General features: G+C 50.7%; 1 protein-coding gene across 1 annotated transcript in view; it reads left to right on the top strand.

The window, feature by feature from the left end:
- VAC14 (VAC14 component of PIKFYVE complex) overlaps nt 1-23,386 on the top strand; it is a 194,579-nt gene that overhangs the window by 48,138 nt on the left and 123,055 nt on the right. Inside the window, exons 11-12 of the mRNA XM_054048863.1 lie at nt 4,475-4,619; nt 6,598-6,663. Of these exons, the coding sequence (XP_053904838.1) occupies nt 4,475-4,619; nt 6,598-6,663 (211 nt within the window). The remainder of the gene's footprint in view (nt 1-4,474; nt 4,620-6,597; nt 6,664-23,386) is intronic.

The raw sequence follows: 23,386 nt of genomic DNA, 5'->3' as shown, positions 1-23,386 counted from the left end.
GTCTCTGTGGGTAGGGAGTCAGTGAAGAACCACGATGATGTCACTCCCCTCCCTTAAATAGCTTTTGCATATGCCGGGAACTCTTTATCTTTAAGCTTGGCTCCCACCTCCAGTCAATGGAAAAACACTGGTATTCCAAAATGGAGTACAATACCAGGTGACTTGGTCACATGTCCCTGTAGGGTCATAGCAGCAGTGACTCAGAGGCTGTTTGTAGTGTCCTTAAAGAGGCTCCCTAGGAAGCCCCCCCCCCCCCATTAGCTTCCTCTAAGACCTGTTGTTCTCCCTAATGGCCCTTCCTAGCCAGCCATCTAGACTGAGAATCTTTTGCCTAGTGGGTGTTCCCAGCTGTAAACACATTTGTAATAGATACACAGACCATATTCCTAACTTCAGATACCAAAATGATACATGCCTACAAGTAGGATAATCATCTTCAGTAAATCAGAACCTTCTCAATATCTCACATGCCTTATCTTGAACAAAAGACATCAGAATCATGCCATACTCTTATCATAATAATACTATGAAGAATATGGGGCTTAATGTCACAGCCCGATCCTGGTGCCGTTAGTTATGACTGTAATACTAAAGTATGGTGTTCTGGTTAGACCAGGGAGTGTGATCAGCAACTCAGACGTTAGAAATTGCAACAAACTAAAATAGCCAGGGAAGCACCGGGGGGACAGGCGGGCTAATGGAGAGAGACAGAACCAGTCACTGGCTCAAAGTCAGCCCAGATCAGCAGAGAGTGAAAGCTGCTACCATCTTGCCAGGCACCCAGGGGATAAATATCCGTATCATTACAATCCTAGTGCGCTCAGCTCAGCTACACCTGGAGCAGGGTGACCGCAGAATCGCTCCCATCTTCTCCTTAAACACATTGATGGCCTACGTTTGAAGGGCTGGCCCGGTGTGGGCCCTGAGCCCCTCCTCCAAAGAGACGAGCATGGAGGGAATGGAGATGGGGTAGGGGAGGAAAAACAATAGCTGAAGGTAAGAACAGATGTTTAGTGGAAGGGCCCAATCGGAAATCCCTTGAAGAAAGCAAAGAGTTGGGAAACACTGTTACAGAGAAACCAGGCGGAAGAAGATACTATAAAAAGAACAGGAGTACTTGTGGCACCTTAGAGACTAACACATTTATTAGAGCATAAGCTTTCGTGGACTACAGCCCACTTCTTCGGATGCATATAGAATGGAACATATATTGAGGAGATATATATACACACGGCTGCTACTCTGAAACCTGAAGATACTATAATGTACAAGTGGGACCAGGGAGAGTAACTTTAGTGGTTTGTGTTTTTAAATCTGATTTAAATGTGGCTTGGATGTTCTCACGCCAAAACAAATGGGAACCCCCCTCCCCGCTTTCCCCAGGGAGGGAGCGTTGGCTGCTATGTGCATCAGTCGCCATTAGGCAGCTTGAGAACCCATTCATTTTCCCTTTCACAAGTTGATAAGTATGCACTGCAACTGGCATGAATAGGCAGCCCCGCTGGCTGTGGAGGGAGGCGAACGAGTGAATGGCTTTGAAGCTGAACTTCCCACTGCGACATGATGCCCTGCGAGGTCAGGGCAGAGGCCTGCTGGCAGGGCCATGCGAGGGCAAGCTTGCCCTGAGGCTGCCCACACCACTCCTGGGGATGAATAGAGCGCTCTAGTCTCAGGCCTGGCACATCTCGCAGTGCTGAATTCACAAGAGAAAATGTACTTGCCTTAATACAGTCCCCAGAGCGAACATGCCAGCACCTTCTCAGGGCTGCAGAGCAGCGGATCTAAAGCGAGGGTGATGAGCTAGACAAAAGCACCTGCCCTGGCCCGGATCTCCGTGCTGAGAGCCTGTGGCACATCCGTGGAGGGTCCGATTAAAGCGATGCCATGTGTCAGGCTTGCTGTGGATTAAGGAAGAGCAGAGAAGTGCGTGGGCACGCTGCAGATCACGGTGCAGCAGCGTGTTACTAAATCCACCCAAAGCCGGCGCAGCCTTGCTCTGCCCGGGGGATGCTGACAGCAGGACGAGCGCAATGACCGTGGGCGATAGATGGTGACCAGGGAGCCTGGCTGACCCTCGGCAGAAGCTCCATCTTGCTAGGCTGCATGTGGATGCTCCTGCCCGCACTCACTGGCGATTTGGCACCTGATTTTGGACCTCCGTAAGAGCTTTTGCCTTTGGGAACGACAGGTCTTTCCTGGGCTGAGGACTGGTCTGTGCTTTGTACCGGCCTTGCCAAAGGGGCCGATCTCATTAATAGGCTCTGAGTAACGGAGACAGACTTCTAAAACTTTCCCATGAAGAGCTTTTGCCTCACCGTGATCCGTTACCCAACTCTGTGCTGGCATGTGCTGGAGCCAAAGTTTTGGAACTTGGATTTGTAAAGTTAGATTCCAACCCTAATTTGCCTGTTTAAATACAGTAGCCTGCTATCCAAAAGGGCTGCGGCCCCATTCAGACCCTAATCCGAAGCCTCTTGGGGAGGCCTCTCTTCTCCCCGGTGAGGGCTTGAAATGCTAGATCAGCTGGCCTTGGCAGCTGCCTCTGACATCCGCACTAACCTCGATCAGAAACCTGAACAAACATCTGACATGATGTAGCTCAAACAATTCATCTACCTCCTAGAGGGCAAGGATGTCTCACCCTTAGACTGCCTGTCCAGGGGGAAATCAAACCCTATGAAACAGCAGTTTCTGCAGAGAAATTTGCCCTTTAGGAATTCCCATAAAATAAGCTGCAGAGAAACTCCAAGCAAATGAGAGAGCCACCGTGAGTTCAGCACACTTGAATATTTCAGTCTCTTAGAAATCCCCTGTATGTCCTGGAAAGCAAGAGCGCATCGCCCCTTCTGGATCTTCAGAGCATCTTCTCTTGGGCATGTGTTTTAGCCATCTGGCCTTGAATGTAAGATTGGGCCCCAGCCATCAACTCTGCCCCACCCCTGGGATCCAGCCGGCCCCAACAGGAATGGCTAGAGGCGAGATTCCTCATGTGGAACTCTTTGAGCGCGAATGCTTTGAAAGCTTTGCTGCTGCGGGGAGGAGAATACAGATTCTGGGAACTCCTAGGGCTCCAGTTAGACTTTCAGATCCTAGTTGGAAACTGGAGAGTCATTACATCCAAAGGAGGGCAAAGTGTATCTGGCAAATGCTGTTATTTGGGAGTCTTCTACCCACATTGCAATGCAAGTTCTTTGGACTCGTGATCTCCCTGCTGTTCAGTTAGCCCCTTTGGGGCAGAGATGGTCATGCTGAGGTGGAAACTGAGGATTTTCTGGTCTGTCCATGGTGATCGTGGAAATAGTTTGGTAAACTCGAGTTGTTGTGAATTCAGCCCAGGTTGATGGTACCTGAAAGCCATTGCCCCTCTGACCAACTGCCAGGGGCCTTTAGGAAAAGCTGGCGCTCAGTCCATGCTCTAGTTGGGTAGGTGTCCCCATCGCAGAAACAACTGCCACGCGTGATACCAGCTGGGCCCCTTGTTAGGAGTCATGGCGGGAAGGTTAATGGAGACCAAGTGCCCTGGCTCATTGACGTGGCCCCTTCGAGGCAGCTCTGAGCCCCCTGGCAGGGTCAGCGTGTGGGAATGCCCAACAGCATGGGCATTGGGACGCTCAATGCATCTGGCACGCACACTTTGTTATTTGGAGCCCGGATTTGATGGCCTGTGGCTGTGTTGTAGCATATTCTAGTTTCTCAACATAGTAACTGCTGTGGCAGATGCCTCAAGTGCAGTGTCCTGTCAGATGCTTTAGAGGAAGGTTCAAGAAACTGCAATAGAGGAAAAGCTTCCTCCTAACCCCCAGGAGATACAGGTTGCGTGTTTATATTCCTTCCAGTAAGTCAGACCTAAGACTTGAGGCCACGTCTCTTACTTCCCAGCCAGCGGTTAACCCATCAGGCTGCAGTGCTGCCAACCCAGGCTATTCTAGTGATGCGTGAGGAGCTGGGGGCCAGGCTGTCAGTCACACCCGATCCCCGGGATCACAGCAAGTGGGGGGTAGTCTGTTGCGGCGGGGCTGGGCAAGTCTGTGCTCCTCTGGCCTACGGTATCACACTGTTCAGTCTTTCACTTCATGCCCATGTCACGAGAGGAGGCTCAAACCCTGACACACCAGCCCTAGGGAGGAGCAGAATGATAAACCCAATACTAAAGGTTCTGTGGCCAGCAGATTTGAGTGGTACAATCCATGTTTTACACAGGCTCTGCTTGTTCCATCGCCCCCCACCCCCCCATGCACTGGGTGCCTGGTTAGCCAATCCATTAACTCAGCAGCTCCCGTCAGTTGTGGACTGTGTGAAATTGCTCCTTCTCTCTTAGGTGTAGCTCTGAAAGACAGCAAGCGTAGGCAGCCGGGGTCACCTGCCAGTTGATGTGTGGAAGAGGGGGTGCTGGGGCCAACCTTCTGGGCTGGAGCAGCGCGGGGACACGTGCACATACAAACCACCGTCTTTGTGCCCCTGGTTTTCTGTGCAGCACTGACCGGGTTCCGGTGACCCTTAACCTCGATGGGATAGTGCAGGTGTTGGACTGCCACCTTCACGACTCCGCCACCGGGATGATGACCAGAATCGCAGTCCTGAAATGGCTCTATCACTTGTACATCAAGACGCCGCGGAAGGTAAGTCTGGCTTGTGAAACCATTGGTGCAATATCCTGCTCCCTTTGCGGAGCTGGGCCGGAACTGCTTGGGCTCAGCCTAGTTATCGCTGACCACTTGTCTGTTGCAAAGCCAGTGCGTCTCCTGGCTCAGTGCCTCAGCGACGTTCTGTGACCAGCAGGGGGCACTGCAGGTAGGGAGGAGGTGCACTGGCAGAGTTGTATGGTGGAGCCTTGGCTGCGATAGCAAGGAACAGCTGCAGAGCTAGGAGAACGGCAGTGCTTCAGTTTAGCATTGAGCTGCATTGGCAGACGTGGGGATCAGCCGCAGGGCTGGAGCTAGTGGGGTTGTAACTCCAGCAGAGTGCTGCACACTTGGCTCTAGCTACCGTCTTTGTTCTCAACACCCATTAACCTGAGTCCTACCATCAGCTGAGGGCCTTCCTGCGCTCTTTCTGAAAGTGCCTCTAGCCCAGCTGGGCTGCAATGCGTTGAAGGCAGCTCTAGCTGCAGAAAATGGTCCGTACAAACATGAGCAATACCCCGGCTTTCGTCAAAACGAGCCGTTCTGACATTAGGGACCTTAGGAGCACGGGTAGGCAAACTGCTGCTCCTGGGTGAGGCATAAAAACCCAGCCGAGCCTCTGCCCTGTTTCTGAACCAAACACTGAGCTTTGGGTTCACTCAGAAGTTACCTGTTCTGCTGCCAGTTGTCACACCCTCCCAGCTCTTCAGACTCGTGTCCCTTGCCACCACCTTCCCTGGGAGGAGAAGGCTGCCACAGACCACCCATATGTACTTCTGTAGATCCGTTGGCGGGATTGCACTGCTAGCGAGAGGCCTCTGAAAATTCTGCTTTGCCCAGCGTCTCTGGGGTAGACCTGGGCTGGCTCCTCCCTTAAAGCCACGTGTGGTTTCTGGGGCTCTTCCATCAGAGCTGAAACTTCTGACTGCCTTTGCAGGTCGTTGGTTCCCACTGGACGCTGTGTAGGACTCTGCGGGCAGGCCAGCCTAACAGGCATCGTGCTTGGCACAGGGGTTCTTCCCGTTAGACAGGCTGGGGGGGGGGAAGCGGAGTGTCAGCAGGTTTGGAGACGCGCCTGGGAAGCCCTTTGTGATCAGTCGCTCCTGATGTGCTGCAGCTGAGCTTCTATCAGGGGACTCGTTGCAAGGACAGCGAGTGCTTGGGAGGTGGTGCTATAGATGAATTTAGATGCAGTCCCTATCCTGAGCAGCTTGGCTGGCAGTTACAGCACATCTGGGGTATGGTCCATGTGTGGGTATTGGAGCACATCGGGGTTTGGCAAGGGTTTTCAAGAATCCTCTGGAGGAGAAGGGAAGGGGCTTGGCCTTTCTAGATTGCGAGCTCTCCCAAGAGAAGGTAGAGGGGAAGACGCCCCCTCTTCCTTCCCCTGGGGTGCTGCCTACCATAGATCAATCCTGGTAGGACATGTCATAAGTTCTCTAGTGGGAGCAGCTGCCATCATTCACACTGCCTGCTGCACATCAGTTCTCGTTAACCATGTGTCTAATCAGACAGGAGGTGGAATCTGAATCGATGCCATGGTGGCTGCAGCTCCTCATGAAGAGAAGCCCAAAAATTCACCCCAAACTACCCGTGGTTTAAATAAGAAACCCTTCACTTGTAAGTCTCTTCTGGCCTTTCCTCTCCTGGGAAGGGGAGGAAAGTGACAGTGTCCCACACTAGGAACTTGCCTTCTTGTTACATAGGTATGGAATCAGCTCAGCAAACAAGCAACTGTGTCCTTCTGGGATTGTACTTGTTGGCCTAATAAGTTTGCTCCTGATACTTTCACCCGAGTGTCTGTTTCGATCCCTACTTCGAAGCGCTTGCGAGCTAGCTGGGAGGGGAACTTCCCAAGGAAAACTGAAAAATGCCTGCAAAGTTGCACTAGCCTGCACTGATGAGGACGGCTCCTGGTGCGTGGGAGGGATGTTCCAGACTCTGTGACTGAGGCCACGTGTCTCTCTGGTTTCAGATGTTCCGGCATACAGACAGCCTCTTTCCCATTTTGCTACGGACGTTGTCGGATGAGTCAGACGAGGTGAGTGTTACACCTCGTCTACAAACCCCCTGGGCTGTGCTCGCCAGCTGTCATGCTCTCCCCTTCGCTTCGAGCTAGCCCGGCCCAGTGCGCCAGGTCGCTGTATCAGCTCTTCTCTGGCTCTGCAGGATTGTCCAGCCCCTGTGGCTGCAGAGTTCCCTGCACGTGACCCAATGCAGTGTGTCTCACTGAGTCTACCGACAACCCATTTCTAGCTGTAATTTCACCGACTCCCACGGTCAAGCCTGGGACGAACCCCGTGACTCGAGTGTGAATTTCCCTACTCCCCTCAGTGGCTGCTCAGCCTAAAGCCTGGTGATAACGTTAAGGCCAGCTTGATCTGTTACTGACTGGCCATTAGGGGGCGGGGGGGATGTTGAGTGCCCCTGCTGTCTCCCGCACTGACCTGTGTGTGGGGGAGAGGAACCAAGTCACCCAGCACAAGGCCAACCTTGGTGAAGGGGCCTCCACCTGGTTTGCGGTTGGTTACTTGCTTGACTCTGTTTGGTTTCCGCACTGCCCAGTAAAGGGTTAAGAAGGATAACTCATGTGCAGGATCTAGCCCACTGCAACGTCCTAGCGGAGACCAGGCCCCTGCAGCTTTTACCACAAGGTAGCTAGGCGAGATCAACCCTATAGTCGCTTGCCCATGGCTGGCCTGGCCTGGCTGCCTTGCAGTCCCTTCTCTCCACCTTGTGTTGGCCTGGTGTGCTGAGACTTTGACTAGCAACACGAGGCCGGAGCAGAGCTAAGGAGGGCCTTGCCCTGCCTTGTCGTGTGAATGGCAGGTGTCTCAACTTACCGTGTTGTTGCTTAATGGATGAGGCTCTAGGTCAGGGGTAGGCAACCTATGGCCAAAGGCGGCACACGAGCTGATTTTCAGTGGCACTCACACTGCCCAGGTCCTGGCCACCGGTCCAGGGGGCTCTGCATTTTAATTTAATTTTAAATGAAGCTTCTTAAACATTTTAAAAACCTTATTTACTTTACATACAACAATAGTTTAGTTATAGACTTATAGAAAGAGACCTTCTAAAATCATTAACGTATTACTGGCACACGAAACCTTAAATTAGAGTGAATAAATGAAGACTTGGCACACCACTTCTGAAAGGCTGCTGACCCCTGCTCTAGGTTTACAGCCATGCAATGCAGACAACTAAACCAATTTACCAGGGTAACCTGCTACTGCCAAGGGAATACAACAGCTGGCAGTACTGCCTGCAGTGGTAAGAACTGGGGCCTGGGTGTTGGACTCCTCAGTTCTATTTCTGACTCTGAAGCTGACCCCCTGGGACATTGGGAACGATGCTTTGCTTCGCTTCGCTTCACTTCACTGACCTCTTGCCTGTAAATTTGGAATATTTACCTCAAGGCAGGGCTTGGATTTTAACCTGGGTGAGTGATGCACTTTTGACATCTTTAGATGAATGTTTTGTTCTTGTCTGCCAGCGATTCTTCTTGAGCTGCTCTTGCTGCAGAGTTGATGACTCTGCGCCTTGTAACGGGAATGTGTGAGGTCTCTTCTGCCTGGCGTTTGCTGGGTCTCTGATTGCTGGGGAAAGACAGGGTTAGCCTCTCACCTCTCAGCAAGAGTGTCTCTGCCATGAGCAAAGTAGGAGTCTGTATTCTAAAAGGAACATGCATGCTCCAGTCTTTGCTCCCTGTCTTGGGCCCAGCAAAACCTTCCATCCTTAAAGGTTTTTAAGGCCCACCTTGACAAAGCCCTGGCTGGGATGATTTAGTTGAGGATTGGTCCTGCTCTGAGCAGGGGGTGGGACTAGATACCTCCTGAGGTCCCTTCCAACCCTGAGATTCTATGGTCACTTCCTGGTGCTTGGCTTGGCATTCTGGAGGCACTTTGCTTCCTGTCTAACAAGATGCTCCCATTCCTGAGAGCACCTTGGCTTTTTCTTGTCTGGTCTCCATTTCCTCTTCCTTTTCTTTTCTCTGTCTCACCCTTCCCTGGTCCATTCTCACAGCCCCTAACGTTCACCTCTTCACCCTCACTACTTCATCAAGCACTTCCTGCATTCGACATTAGCAGATCTGGCAGTTACCATCAGAGGCCAGTAGCGTTTCTAACTTCTGATGCTAATGTTAGCTGTGTTAGAAGCCAGAATCATAGAATATCAGGGTTGGAAGTGCAACCGGTGTTAAATGCCTAATGCACATAGTCCTGCTAGTGGTCTTTGGCAGACTCACAGGCCAGACTTTCTCAGAGGACTAAAAATCATGACATACCAGCTTTGGACTGCATGACTAGGAAGGCAAAGTTGCCCAGCCTGGAATAAATCCTTGGTTAAGGGGATTGTTGAGGGATGAAGAAAATAAGTAATATCAAGGGAATGATTTGTACGTGCAAATCCAAGCGACTGCATGGCCGCATTTCATACCCTGCTGCTTATGAAGCAAGCATTTCCAAAGCATCCCATCTGCATTTGCAATGCTCTAGAAAGCCCATATCTTGCAGATCGACTCTGGCTTGGCAGGAAATTGCAATGAGGCATGTTACAATTGTTTTTTTAATATTTAAAAATAAGCAATGCAGAAAGGACGCCGGTGATGCATTTCCTCCCTGTGACATAACTGGGAACGGCTCAAAAGTAATTTGAAGATGATTGATTTACTCCAGCCTATTTATGTAAATAGTTTTCTACTTAGGAAATCCGTAGAAGATTCAGTCCATTAAATAACACTGCTCAGCTGGCTTCTAACCTGCTTTGTCCGCTTCCTGCTGCAGTGAAAACGGGAATGCCCGAAATAGCTTTTCTGAAGGAGTGGGAAGCGGGAGGAGATTGCTAACGTGGCTGTGCAGTGAGGACTGGAGGTACGGGATTGGGATTCAGTTTCTGACACTGCCACAGGTGGCGCTATAGAGGCTCAGGGTAGCTTTTTCTTTAGGTCAGGGGTTCTCAAACTTCATTGCACCACAACCCCCTTCTGACAACAAAAATTACTGCACGACCCCAGGTGTGGGGACCGAAGCCTGAGACCGCCCAAGCCCCACTGCCCCAGGCCGTAGGGCCAAAGCCAAAACCCAAGGGCTTCAGCCCCAGGCAGGGCACCTGTAACCTTAGCCCCACCGCCCAGGACTGAAGCCCTTGGGCTTTGGCTTTGGCCCTGGGCCCAGCAAGTCTAAGCCAGCCCTGGCGACCCCATTAAAATGGGATCGTGACCCACAGTTTGAGAACCGCTGCTTTAGGTCTACTTCTGCTCTAGACAATTTCACAGCAGCCATTTGTGAGCTCTGACTTGTCTGTAGGGTCTGGGTGAATCTGGAGCAGACGCACCGAGCCTTACCAGGGTATTCGTGGGGGTTTCTAAGTACGCTTGCATCGCAACATTCACTCTCACCTCTCCAGTGTGTTCTAAGGCCATGGGGGCAGGAATCTGGCACCTTCTGTTTATAAGGCTGCACACGCCGTGTGGTGCCACATCAAATGCACGGTCCAGCCTTGTACTGGCTAGAAGCTTGAGCATTCTTCCTATTGCCCCACACTTCCCTGGGGGAGGTGGCCTGGTGGCCGGCGGTGTGACACATTGGAGTGCAGTGTTCCCTCCCCGGGGGTACTTGTCCCCTCAAAGAGGAAGCAGCAGTGCTAGCCACTGATCCTCCAGGTGGTTAGAAATTGTCCTGCTGGCACACCCTCCAGCTGGTTTGGAGTGATCGTCCTGCGCTGGGCTGGAGCAGAAGGGACGTCTGGCTTCTGAGGATCCGCACGTTCATGCCAGTGTGTCTCGATGCCAGCCTGAAACACTACCTATAGTATAGCAAGCGGTCCATACAGTATGTAATGCCTTGCTGCTGCAGCCCAGTCCTCCTGGGCGGCTCCTAAATCACTCCCTGCATGTTCCCAGGTGAGCTGCCCTAGAGGAAGGGAAGAAAGGCACTTGATGAGACACTGAGGTAGGAGTTGATCATGTTATATGTTGTTCACCCCCCCACAAGTTTGACTTACGAACCGGATGTGCCAGACCAGGTGTTCCCCTCCCCCCCCCAGGACAGCACCCAGTACCTGAGGATACCCCTTAGCTTGCTTTGTTCTCATCTCTTCGTTCCCTCTCCCCACCCTGACCCAGCTCTCAGAATCCTGCTGAAAATGGTCAGTAGAGCAGAGCCAGCCAGGAGATATTCAGAGACGGTGCAGCCCAGAGTTAGTGGCGCTGTAACACAGAAGAACAACTTGGAATGAATTTGGAGCAGGTGATTCCCTTTCTGGAACTCCAGAGCAGCAGATGCAGTAGCAAGGTGGGGAAATCACTGATCTAAAACCCTGCACAGTTTTGTCGTTGTAGGTGTCACTAGTTCAGCACAAACAGTGTTTTTCCTTGCATTTCTGCTCCTGTTCAGGCCGAGGGATTTTTTAACATGGATCAAATTTGATCCAATGTTGTCTCTAAATGATCTAAAATCTTGTGTAGTAAAACCCAGCTTTTATGGAACTCAAGACTAATGGGTGTATTTCCATAAGACTACTTTAACTTCCATTGGAAATACATTTTTAAACATACCTATGTCCTTGCAGCATTACGGTGCAAACATTGCAGCATTATGCTAGGGCATGAAAACCTGACAGTGAAACGCTGTAAGGAGTGAAACAGATGAGTTTCATTGTCAAGCTGAGGAACACCACAAAAAGCAAATGGCTTAAAGCAGAGGAAAATGTTTGATCTTTATAATGCTTCAGTTTAAATATACTATTGACCTCTTTGACTGTGTCTTAGAAACCTGTTCTTCAAAAAGGATTAAAGCTTTTAAACTCCCACTGTAACACCATTTCCTAATTCACCCGAACAAGTAACTTCATGCCTGACGATGCATATGCTGTATCTTTTCACTTAAAATTTTTGCAAAAACAACGAGGGGTCCGGTGACACCTTAAAGACTAACAGATTTATTTGGGCATAAGCTTTCGTCGGTTAAAAAAACCAGAGCCTCTCTGCCCCCAACATCAGAGGGTAGAGAAAAAGGACTATGTTCCGGCCCAAGGGTTCAAGTATATGTATTCCCACCCTCCCCCTGGGTCACTGGCGGTCTCGGTTGCCAATGAACGGGACAAACGGGGCAATCCTAGCGCAACCCCTATAAACAAGGATGCTAAAAAACTTGATCTTTTCGGAAGAAATGTTTATTCTACAGCCAGTCCACAGCTACGTATCGCCAGTCAGCAGGCGCTGCTGGGATGATACAGTTACAACACTGGGACTCGATGGCCAAATTCAAAGACTTTCTACCCCAGGAGGGCAGGGCACAAGTTCTCAGCCATCTTGGAAGAGGGCAAAGCAGTGGCCAGGGCCTCTTTCCAAGCAACGCTGGACTCAGCCAACTCTGCAGCGCGGTTGATGGCATCGGCCATTACTACGAGACGCAGTTCGTGGCTACAGTCCTGCAGGCTGTCGAACGAGGTACAACTCTTGATCCAGGACCTCCCCTTCAAGAGCAACACCCTTTTTTAGCAGCAGGCAGACACTAGGCTGAAGGGCTCAAGGGCCACCCTGCGCTTCCTTGGGTTGTACACACCTCAGGCCTCGAGGCAGTTCCGGCCGCATCCGCCACTGCCTGGATGCTGTACTCGGGTCTGTCTCGGCAGAGCTCATACAGGAGAAGAGATGGGTTATAAACACCGTCACTCTGCCACATCTTCCTCAGCCAGGCCCCCTTCGCCACCAAGGTGGTCTGCGGCAGTCATGTTGGTGGTGCACCCGAGGGCAACGCACTGGACTTGCACCTGGATCCAGCCGCCCTTTTATTTTTGAACCAGTTATCCCCGGTCCTTGCTGCAATGGGCCCAAATCACTTCAGACCACACCATAGCATCTGGGTACACCCTATAGATTTCCTCCCCCTCACCCCCCTTCACCGCCCCTCTTCAGGGACCCTTCTCACAAGCGACTTCTCGTCCAGAAGGTGGAAACCCTCCTACGGATAGAGGCCATAAAGGAAGTTCCTCAAGATATGAGGGGGAAGGAATTTTATTCCTGATATTTCCTATCCCTGAAGGCCAAAGGGGGCTTCAGACCCACCCTAGACCTGCGTCGCCTCAGTAAATATCTCAAGAAGTTAAAGTTCCGCATGGTCTCCCTGGCCACCTCCATCCCCTCTCTGAATCTAGGAGACTGGTACGTTGCCTTCAGTTTAAAGGATGCCTATTTTCACATTTCTATTTTCCATGGAGATACCTCTGTTTCATAGTGGGCCAACGTCATTACCAGTTTACAGCACTGCTCTTCGGACTCTCTTCCGCCCCAAGGGTCTTCATGAAATGTATGGCGGTGATGGCCGCTTACCTGAGATGTATAGATTTACGACTGGCTCATCAGAGGCAGATCACAGGCGCAGCTTTAGCACAGCCTCAGTCTGGGGCGGGCCGCTTGTCAGGATCTGGGTCTACTCATAAATGAGCAAAAATTAACTCTTACTCTGGTTCAGCAGATAGAGTTTTTGGGGGCAGTGCTTGATTTTACCCAGGACAGGGCCTTTTGCCAGAGTCACGGTTCAAGGCCATGTTGGACTGTATCACCCACGTGAGAATCCACCTGCTCACAACTACACGGGTGTGCCTCAATTTGGTGGGCCACATGGCAGCATGCAGTTACGTGGTCCGACATGCCCGCCACATCTGGCTTTGGTTTACGCTTCTGGCAGACACGATCTGGATCTCATGGTCACAGTTCCACTGCACATTCTGTCATCCCTGGCGTGGTGGAGAGACCCACACGTGGTGTTGGAAGGGACCCCCTTCGCAGCCCTTTCCCTGGCAGTGACCTGGTCTCCGATGTTTTGGACTTAGGGTGGGGAGCCCACCTCAACAACCTCAGCGCACAAGGCCTCTGGTTGCGGGAAGAACATTCCCTACACATAAATATCAGGGAACTCAGTTTGATACGCCTGACCTCAAAGGCATTCTTTCCCTACACGAGAGACGGGATGGTCCAAATTCTAATGGACAATACCACCGCGATGTTCTACATCAACAAGCGGGGGGGCTGCTAGTCAGCCCTGTGTCAAGAGGCTCTGAGGTTGTGGAACTTCTGCATACAGCATGCCATTCATCTTGTGGCTTCGCACCTCCTGGGGCCAGGCATGCCTTATCAGATCTCCTCAGCAGGTCCTTCTCGTCTCCCCACGAGTGGTAACTCCACCCAGAGGTGGGGGACTCCCCGGGAGGATCTGTTTGTATCCAGGCAGAACACGAAGTGTCACTGGTTCTCCTCGATCTGCGGGCTCGACAGAGGTTTCCTGTCTGACCCCGCCTTGTTCCCTTGGTTGGGGGCACTGATGTATGCTTTCCCACCAATACCTCTGGTGCACAGGACCCCCTTGAAGATCAAGCAGGCCAGGGCGAAGGTGATCCTGATAGCTCTGGCATGGCTGCACAGCACTGGTTCAGCACATTGTTAGAACTCTCGAGGCAACGCTCTTGGAACTCCCACTCTGGCCGGACTTGCTGTCCCAGAACCATGACCGTCGTCTGCACCCGAACTTAGCATCCCCACACCTGACAGCACGGCTGCTGCATGGCTGAATGCAGAGCAGGCGGCATGCTCAGCACAAGTGCAGCAGGTCCTGGTGGGTGGCAGAAAGTCCTCTGCTAGGGTGACCAAGTAGAAGCGCTTTACATATTGGGCCTCAGACCAGAATCTGTCTCCTAGACTGCCTGTTGCATCTCAGGCACCAAGGTCTGGCGCTGTCATCAATCAAAGTTCACTAGGTGGCTATCTCAGCCTTCCATCTTCCAGTCCAGGGTAGATCGCTTTTTTCCCATGATATGACATTCAGATTTTTGAAACGTCTGGAGCAACTTTATCCTCAAGTTCGTGACCCTATCCCACCATGGGACAAGAATCTGGTACTGTCAAGTCTCACGGGCCCCGCTTCAAGCCGTTAGCTTCATGTTGTCTGATGCTCCTCTCATGGAAGGTCTCCTTCCTGGTCACTATTGCTTCGGCTCGCAGTCTCTGAAATTAGAGCGCTCACATAGGAACCACCCTACCCAGGGTTCTACAGCTGCAGCCCCACCCAGCTTTCTTACCAAAGGTGGTGGTGCACTTTCACAATAATCAGGACATGCTCCTTTCGGTGTTCTTTCTGAAGCCTCACAAATCCAGCGAAGAATGTAGGTTACATACCTGGACGTTCGGGCCTTAGCCTTCTACATCGAGAGAACCAGACTCTTCCGTAAGTCGACACAGCTCTTTGTTGCAGTGGCAGATGATGAAAGGTCACCCGGTCTCCGCTCAGAGAATGTCCTTGTGGATAATGGTCTTTGTTGTTTTGTTACGAACAGGCAAAAGTGTCACCGCTGGCGATTGTGACTGCCCAGAGCGCAAGCCTCATCAGCAGCCTTCCTGGCGCAGGTCCCGATTCAAAGCATCTGTAGAGCTGCTACCTAGTCTTCTGTCCACACCTTCGCATCCCATTACGCCATTACCCAGCAGGCTCTGGACGATGCTGGCTTCAGCAGAGCAGTATTACACGCCACACGACAGTTAACTCTGAGCCCACCTCCGGGGATACTGCTTGTGAGTCCCCGAACATGGAATTGACATAAGAAAAGTTACCCGCCTCTTGTAACTGTTCTTTGGGATGTGTTGCTCGTGTCCATTCCTGACCCGCCCTCTCCTTCCCTGCTGTCAGAGTTGATGGCAAGAAGGAACTGAGAGAGTACAGGGCCAGCGCTGCCCAAGATACCGGTGCATGAGCTCAGGGCTCTGATGGGCACCAGAGCCAGCCCTATGGACACCCCTAGGGGAAACATTTCCGATGACTGTGCACGCAGCGCGCACACATGACATGGAATGGACATGAGCAGCACATCTCGAAGAACAGCTACGTGAGGTAGGTAACCGTTTTTTCTTGGCTCAAGAGTCTAAATGCTCTCTCCCCCTCCCCCCCCCCAATCTTAAATGATCTGTTCAGGTGAACGTGGCAGAGAACTATCCCTTAAAGTTCAGGGATAGTCTGAAAAACAATTCTGTGGAAATGGCATTGCTGAGTTTCTTGTTTCTCTCACTGACTCCAGATCAAATTTGCTCCCTTTACAAGCAAATGATCTCTTTTTTTTTCTTCCCGCATAACTAAAAGCATTGCACCCTCACTGTGGGGTGGGAGTCTGGCTGAGACATGTTCTTTCTGCCTAGTGCATCATCACTAGCAACGAAGGTTCTGGAACTTGGATGAGTTAGAATGTTTGAGATGTGAGTCTAGATAGAATCAGATGTCACATTAACTTACCCAAGGCCACAGAAGGAATGTGCAAAAAGAACAGGAGTACTTGTGGCACCTTAGAGACTAACAAATTTATTAGAGCGTAAGCATTCGTGGACTACAGCCCACTTCTTCGGATGTATATAGAGTGAAACATATATTGAGGAGATATATATACACACATACAGAGAGCATGAACAGGTGGGAGTTGTCTTACCAACTCTGAGAGGCCAATTAAGTAAGAGAAGAAAACTTTTGAAGTGATAATCAAGCTAGCCCAGTACAGACAGTTTGATAAGAAATGTGAGAATACTTACAAGGGGAGATAGATTCAGTGTTTGTAATGGCTCAGCCATTCCCAGTCCTTATTCAAACCGGAGTTGATTGTATTTAGTTTGCATATCAATTCTAGTTCAGCAGTCTCTCGTTGGAGTCTGTTTTTGAAGTTTTTCTGTTGTAATATAGCCACCCGCAGGTCTGTCATTGAATGGCCAGACAGGTTAAAGTGTTCTCCCACTGGTTTTTGAGTATTATGATTCCTGATGTCAGATTTGTGTCCATTAATTCTTTTGCGTAGAGACTGTCCGGTTTGGCCAATGTACATGGCAGAGGGGCATTGCTGGCACATGATGGCATATATCACATTGGTAGATGTGCAGGTGAACGAGCCCCTGATGGTATGGCTGATGTGATTAGGTCCTATGATGTCACTTGAATAGATATGTGGACAGAGTTGGCATCGGGCTTTGTTACAAGGATAGGTTCCTGGGTTAGTGGTTTTGTTCAGTGATGTGTGGTTGCTGGTGAGTATTTGCTTTAGGTTGGGGGGTTGTCTGTAAGCGAGGACAGGTCTGTCTCCCAAGATCTGTGAGAGTAAAGGATCATCTTTCAGGATAGGTTGTAGATCTCTGATGATGCGCTGGAGAGGTTTTAGTTGGGGGCTGAAGGTGACAGCTAGTGGTGTTCTGTTATTTTCTTTGTTGGGCCTGTCTTGTAGGAGGTGACTTCTGGGTACTTGTCTGGCTCTGTCAATCTGTTTTTTCACTTCAGCAGGTGGGTATTGTAGTTTTAAGAATGCTTGATAGAGATCTTGTAGGTGCTTGTCTCTAACTGAGGGATTGGCGCAAATGCGGTTATATCTTAGAGCTTGGCTGTAGACAATGGATCGTGTTGTGTGTCCTGGATGGAAGCTGGAGGCATGTAGGTAAGTGTAGCGGTCAGTAGGTTTCCGGTATAGGGTGGTATTTATGTGACCATCTCTTATTAGCACAGTAGTGTCCAGGAAATGGACCGCTTGTGTGGATTGATCTAGAACAAGAATTTTGATTCCCACCCAGTCTCAGACGCTCACCCTTCTAACAGAGAATATTTCCTACTTCTACTTTGTTTTACTGCTATTAGCAGCAAAGAGACTTCAAAAGGAAGCTGTGTAACATGTGGTTAAAATGGCTTTGTAAAGACCGCACTTCTCGTTCAGATCTTCTCCCTGTGTATTCAGAGCTATAGCCAGTCCTTGTGTGAACAAAGGCACATTCTTACACCGATCACTACAAATTCCCCAGCCATAAAATAGGGATGGTGCCCACCTCCTCCCTGGGCTGCTTTGAGGGTTAGTGCTTAGATCACTTGGAACATGAGAATTACTCAGTGCTAAATTATTCTTTTAAAATGCATCAGCCTAATGCAAGCCAATTGAGTGGGCATCAGAACTGAGAGAAATCACAAAGTGAATGATCCCAGTGTGGCATGAGGACGAACTGGCTCCAGTTCTCTTCCAGTGAGGAGCAAGGAGAAGATACAGGTATCTCAGGCAGTACCTACCTTTTGGGTCAGTGAAGCCTGCTGTTAACTGAAGTGCCAAGTCAGTAGATGGATTGTGACAGCCATTCTGAATGGCTCCTTCAGAAATCCCCTCCAGCGCGGGCATGAGTTCCCAAAGAATATCCATTCTTTCTCATGAAGCAACCAACCGTTCTAAAGGAGAGAGGGCATTGGAGGCTCCAGGGAGAACACAGTTACTTTTGACGAACGAGTTGGTAGTCCGTTATTTGCGTGGGTGGTGTGGTTGATTTAACATTGCCCCAGATTTCCAATATTCACATCTGGGGTGGGAAAAATAAACCTGAGGACTTGTCATATAACTTTCAGCCAGCTGATAAAAGGGTGGTGCCACTCGTGCTGTTAACGTTACACCGGAGGGGAGGGGAGGGGAATCCCTGAGGAGTGATGGAGAATTCTGGATTTTGCTAAAGTTTGTCCCCTGACCCCACTCCCCTGTGCTGCTAAGCTCCCCACCACCAGCCAGCCTCCCTGCATGTGTGTCTGCAGCACTGCAGGGTACAAACCTTGGTGCACTGCCTGCCCTCTGGGATGGGCTTGAGCAGTAAAGCCCAGAGAATTTCTCCCAGTGCGGCACGGATTGCAAGCACAATGACGCTAAACAAAAACTTTTGCCAAAGTGAATGGCTCTTTGTTCAGGTTGCTTTTTAGTTTTGCTCTGTTGGTTTTAGGCCCATTGTGCTGCAGCTCTAAGCTTTCAACTTGCCATGGCCAAAATATGGGACCCCATGTGAAGCAAAGAGCATAAAATAAAGGGCGCACCAAAAAGAGAGTACAGGGAACTTAACATGACCTGAGAGTCACTTCCTTACTCCTTTGTTCTAGCCTCCGATTCAGCTTTATTTCTTACAGAGCACCCAAAGTGCAGTAGGTGCTTCACAAGCAAGTCTGCCAAACAGAATGTCTGCCCCAAGGCACCTAAATCTGTGGGGTGGGGGGTCGATGGGCCCCAATAGCAAGTGACTGATCAGTGAAGCTAGCATGTGGGGCTTGTTAATTTCTCATTTGTGTAGACAGCCTGTATGTAAATGCCTGGCTTTTTAAGTGTGATAACGCCTTGTCTGTGTGAGAGGGAAATCAACATAAGTTCTGCTGGAGTGAGATGGCACAGCTGATACAGGTCTGGTCTGCTCTTGGCTTTGATCAGCTCTGTACAGTAGCTTCCTCCAGGCCTGGGGCTGAATGCTGACAGCTTGGCATTCTAAACTGAACGGTGTGGTGTTTACCAGCAAGGCGAGGAAGGGACGTGTGTGTGACTTTTATTGTAATTGTATTTGGTGGCAAAACTTCCCTGGGAGTATTGTGCTCATTAGGGACTGAATTTGGGAGGATATTTGCTTGCAAGGAGGCAGGGAGGCCAGCTTTGCTGTTTTTAAGGGGTGGGGGGGGGTGAATGCAAAGAAATTCATTTAATCAAATGTAAGTTGGATCCTGGAAGATGTTTGCAATCCAATTTGACACACCTGCAAGCAGCACTTCCGTATGGGATTCCTGATGGGGGCGGTTGTGGTGATGCCCTTTCCCAAGACCCCGCACTCACTGAGACCGAAGGGCAAAGCAAGGGCACTGGCAGGAAAGCTGTGCATGAGCCCCTAGCGATAGTGACCCAGGTGGAAGACATGACCAGGAAGCTGCCAGCTGGCCCAAGCCTTCTGTGCCAGTAGGGCTGCAGTTATTTGACCAACAAGGCAGCCAGGCACCCTTCTCCCACCCCACCCAGAAGTGGGGTATGTGCTCTCCGTTTAAACTTCTGGGGATGTTACTTCGGCCTGTGAACGGGAGATTTCAGCAGGTGCCGATCATTGCATGTCTTAAAACGAGCTGCTGCAGCCGGGGTGTGTGTGTGTTGCCAATGGTGCCCTTTGGTGTCACTTACCTAGTCATGGTGTCCTTGTGTTTTGGAGACAAGGCGCAGGGTCTGCTGGTTAAAGTGTGGCATTGGGACTCCGGCAACCCTCTCTGTTCTTCTCCCACTGCCTCTGTACTTTGAGGCACAGAAAGGTGAGGCAGTTTCTCCACATGTACATTGAGGATGTGACGTGCCTATAACAAGTAAGAATTCACTGGCTTGTCTAAGCAGCCCTGAGATCCTCAGCTGGGCGGAGCAGAAGGGTCAAGTACTGTCAATAGCTGGTGCTCCAGCCTTCCAGCTTCTTGCTGTCCCACTCCAGACCCATCTTTGTGCTGCTGCCTAGCCCAGCGCAGATTTCCCTGGCCTGTCCTAAGATGGAAGCAGCCTTTGCTCAGGCCCCGTTGTACTGTGGGCTGTGGCAGGCTCCCTCTTGTGACTGGTCACATGCTACCCTGTATCAGGAGGAGGAGTCTGGGAGAAAGACAGGTGTTTGCAGATGGAAAGCCAAAGTGGCTTTTAGCAAGTCTTGCTCTCTTGTCCCTCTGCTCCTCAGAGGTTACTCATGCTGACTGACATGTTGCTTATTCATGTGACACTGTAGGGCTCATGCATCCTGCTGTGTCTCCTGCAGAGCAGTGCAGGGTGGGCAAGGTCTGACCCCTCCAGGCCACCCTACAGTTCAGATGTACATCTGTTCTGTTGTAGAGCCCAGACATCAATGCTTGTGCCCAGCCTCTGTGGTGCTCTGTGCACCATCTGGCATCAGATGGGGTGTGAAACTTTCTGTGCACTAATTACACGTTTCTAAAAATCTGCCTCAAGTGATCTGGGCACCCATCCTGAGAGATGACAGGTCTGTCAGTGTTACAAAATGGCTTCAGTCCTGATCAGTTTTTCCTCGGCCAGTTACCATCATCACTCTCCTGAAGGGCTAAAGGCTATTGTTGCTTGATGTTGAGAGAATGTATTGCCCGGATATGGCCTCACTGCATTATGCATTTCAGCCCTAGTGCCCTTCCTTGCGCATTCGCTGTCCCTCTGTATAGCAGGCTTCAGTTTCAGAGAGTTTGAGTGGAGCAAACTCGTGTGCGTTTCTGCATCAGACTTTGCACATACAGCTACCCCAGTTGTGTCGTCAGGTATTTGTGCCCACAGGATTAGCTAGTGTGCACTTGTGTGCAGCTCTTCGGGTGGGGGGGCTTAGGTGTGCCGATTCTTTGAGGGTTGGGGAGAAACTTCCTACTCCTATGCTCCCCCCATCCTCCCCTCCCGCATCCTCTTTATTATAAAAGAAATTTGGATCAGGGTTGAACTGAAGCAGAAATTTGGTAGCTGTAAAATTGTCTCAGTCGGAGGGCAAAGGTCGCCGTCCCCTTTCTTCCCTGGTGATGGGGGCCTGAAAAGAGGTACAGTGAAATTGTCGTGGGAAGATGGATGGGGGTTTCTCTTTGAACACTGATGAGGAAGGAATGCAAGTTTACTTTTCACACTGCCTTGGTTTGGGGGCTTGCCAGCAATGGGGCTCTCATTCTTGGCTCTAATGCTGCCTTCCCTTGGTTTCTTCTCACCTCCCACCCCTCCGGCCTGCATTTAGAAGAAAAATAAATTAAAAATCCCCCAAACCTCCGAATGTGTCGGGAAGAAACCTCGTTGCCCACTGTTACAGAATGCGGCTGCATTCAAGTCACAGCACAGCCAGCCTTCGTGTGGGATGAATAGCCCACTGCCCTCAGCTGGTATGTGCCCTGGTTCCTAACCACCCTGGGCTGAGTGCACTGCAGCTCTGACAGGCATCTCACCACTAGGGGTCCTTGGAGGGCTTTGCTCTGGCAGCCTTTCATTCACTGCCGGCTGAAAAGAGAACAGGACGGGTCTGGCGTGAGGTGGCAAAGGGGAACAGAGTCTCTGAACCATCTCTTAACATGCTGCAATTGCCTCTCTCAGGACAGGGCTTGCCTTAGGGACTGAGACCTGCTTCCCGGGGGCTCCTGCGGAAATTGGAGCCCAGGAGAGCGTTACAGGCTGCAAGGTGCTGTTGCACACCTAGCTGTGTTGGGCAGGAGCGTGAAGAGGGGCGATCGTGGAGTGACCCAGCTGTGCTGGCTAAAGCCCCGAGCGGAGAGGGAATTACACCAGCAAAGCTGCAGCTGTTCTTATGGGCTGGGATGTGTGCACTGGAATACGCGGTTTTGCCAGTACAAGGTGCGCCCAGTCTAGCTGTGCTACAGCGCAGAGTGCTGCTAGTGTAGAACATGCCTCCGGAGGGCTGTCTCTGCACTGCACTGCAGGCTTTCTCTTCCCCGAGCTTGGGGAAAACAGCTGAATTTTGAGGGCATCTTTTCTGAGTGGCTTTGCAGTATTTTAATCCATCAGGGAGAAGCCTGGTTACTTGTTGCATTTGCTCTCTCTCTGGTAGTTGTGGTCCTTCTTACTATAGTATCTGAGTACTTCAGTCTTTAATGTATTTATCTTCCCAACCCCCATGTGAGCCAAGGGAGTGCTATTATCCCCATTTTACAGATGGGGAAACTGAGGCACGAAGGTTAAGTGACCCACCCAAGGGGACACATGGAGTCTGTGGCAGAGCAGGGAATTGAACCCAGGTCTCCAGAGTTCTAGATTAGCATCCTAACTACTGGACCCTCCTTGCCTTTATTTTTTCATTTGCTCTCTTATCTCCTCTCAGGATGCTGTTCAATTGACATGTCCTCCTTATTGCCTGGCAAGAGCAGATGCAAGATGGGTGCCTTCCTGATGCCCTCTGCTTGGCTTCAGGCTTCACCATGTTGTCCTTATCCTCCTTAGTTGCTCCATTTACTCCCTGGTGATCTAGTGGGTCTAAAGATTCTTTCACAGCCTTCCTACTTCCGATGGATTAAAGAATGTATTGGCCTTTACATGGCTGGCTAATTGTTCTTCAGATTCCCTCTTCACCCTCCTGACTCTTACCTGTGTAGTTCGGATCCCTTCTGTTTTCTGGAGGATACTTGTGGGGCTTGAATAACCTCCTCAACTGTACAGTTGGCTCCGTTAGCCCTCAGGGAATGCGCCTGCAGGCACACTTAGGGTTCCTTAAGTAGCCTCCATGCTGAGGCCAGGATTTTCATCTCCTTTTCTGGCTTTAGGGCCTTTCATAGTTAACGTGCAAGGACAGAGCATCTTTGGGCGTCTTTTCCCAACCCTTGTGCAATTCGGGTGGCCGCCACTGTAGCTTGTGAAAGGCTTTGGCATCCTTGTGCTAGTTTTAAGGGTGTAACAAAATGCAGTACTGTACAGCAGCACTTTCACATGGGTAGTGCCCAGCGGCGGAGTCCACTTCCCAGCAATCTGCGGCATTACAGGGACCCTGACCCCTTTCCTTTAGCAGAACAGTGCTTAAACCAGGGATTGCTCATCACTGAATGGCCTTGCGTAATCTGTAAACAGCCTAGTCAGTGGCTTGCGGGCCCTCTTTCAGCAATGTTGACCTGAGCTGGCTCTGGGGCATCTGTTGCCCCCCCCACCCCCTTAAGAATGAGAGAGCAGAGCTCTATTTGCTCTGGGATATACCCTACACACTGGAACAATACCAGAGGCCTGGAGCACTTGTGCTGGTGTTTGAAAGCTGAAATAACTATGGAGTGCTCCTTTCCTCCAGTTCTTCCTAGAACATTAATCTTCCCACGTGTCCCAGCCCCAGGTATAGTGGAAAGGGGGTTCCCTGGGCGTGTTGTCAAGGGTTATTCAGGTGAGGGAATAGCTTTTATTGGACCAACTTCTGTTGGTGGAAGGCACCAGTTTTTGAGCTACACGCAGCGCTTCTTCAGGTTACCCATTCCTGG

The sequence above is a fragment of the Malaclemys terrapin genome, chromosome 14 (assembly GCF_027887155.1).
Source record: "Malaclemys terrapin pileata isolate rMalTer1 chromosome 14, rMalTer1.hap1, whole genome shotgun sequence".
Taxonomy (NCBI): Eukaryota; Metazoa; Chordata; order Testudines; family Emydidae; genus Malaclemys; species Malaclemys terrapin.
Note: the sequence above shows the minus strand (reverse complement) of the source record. Positions and strands in the feature narration are given on the sequence as shown.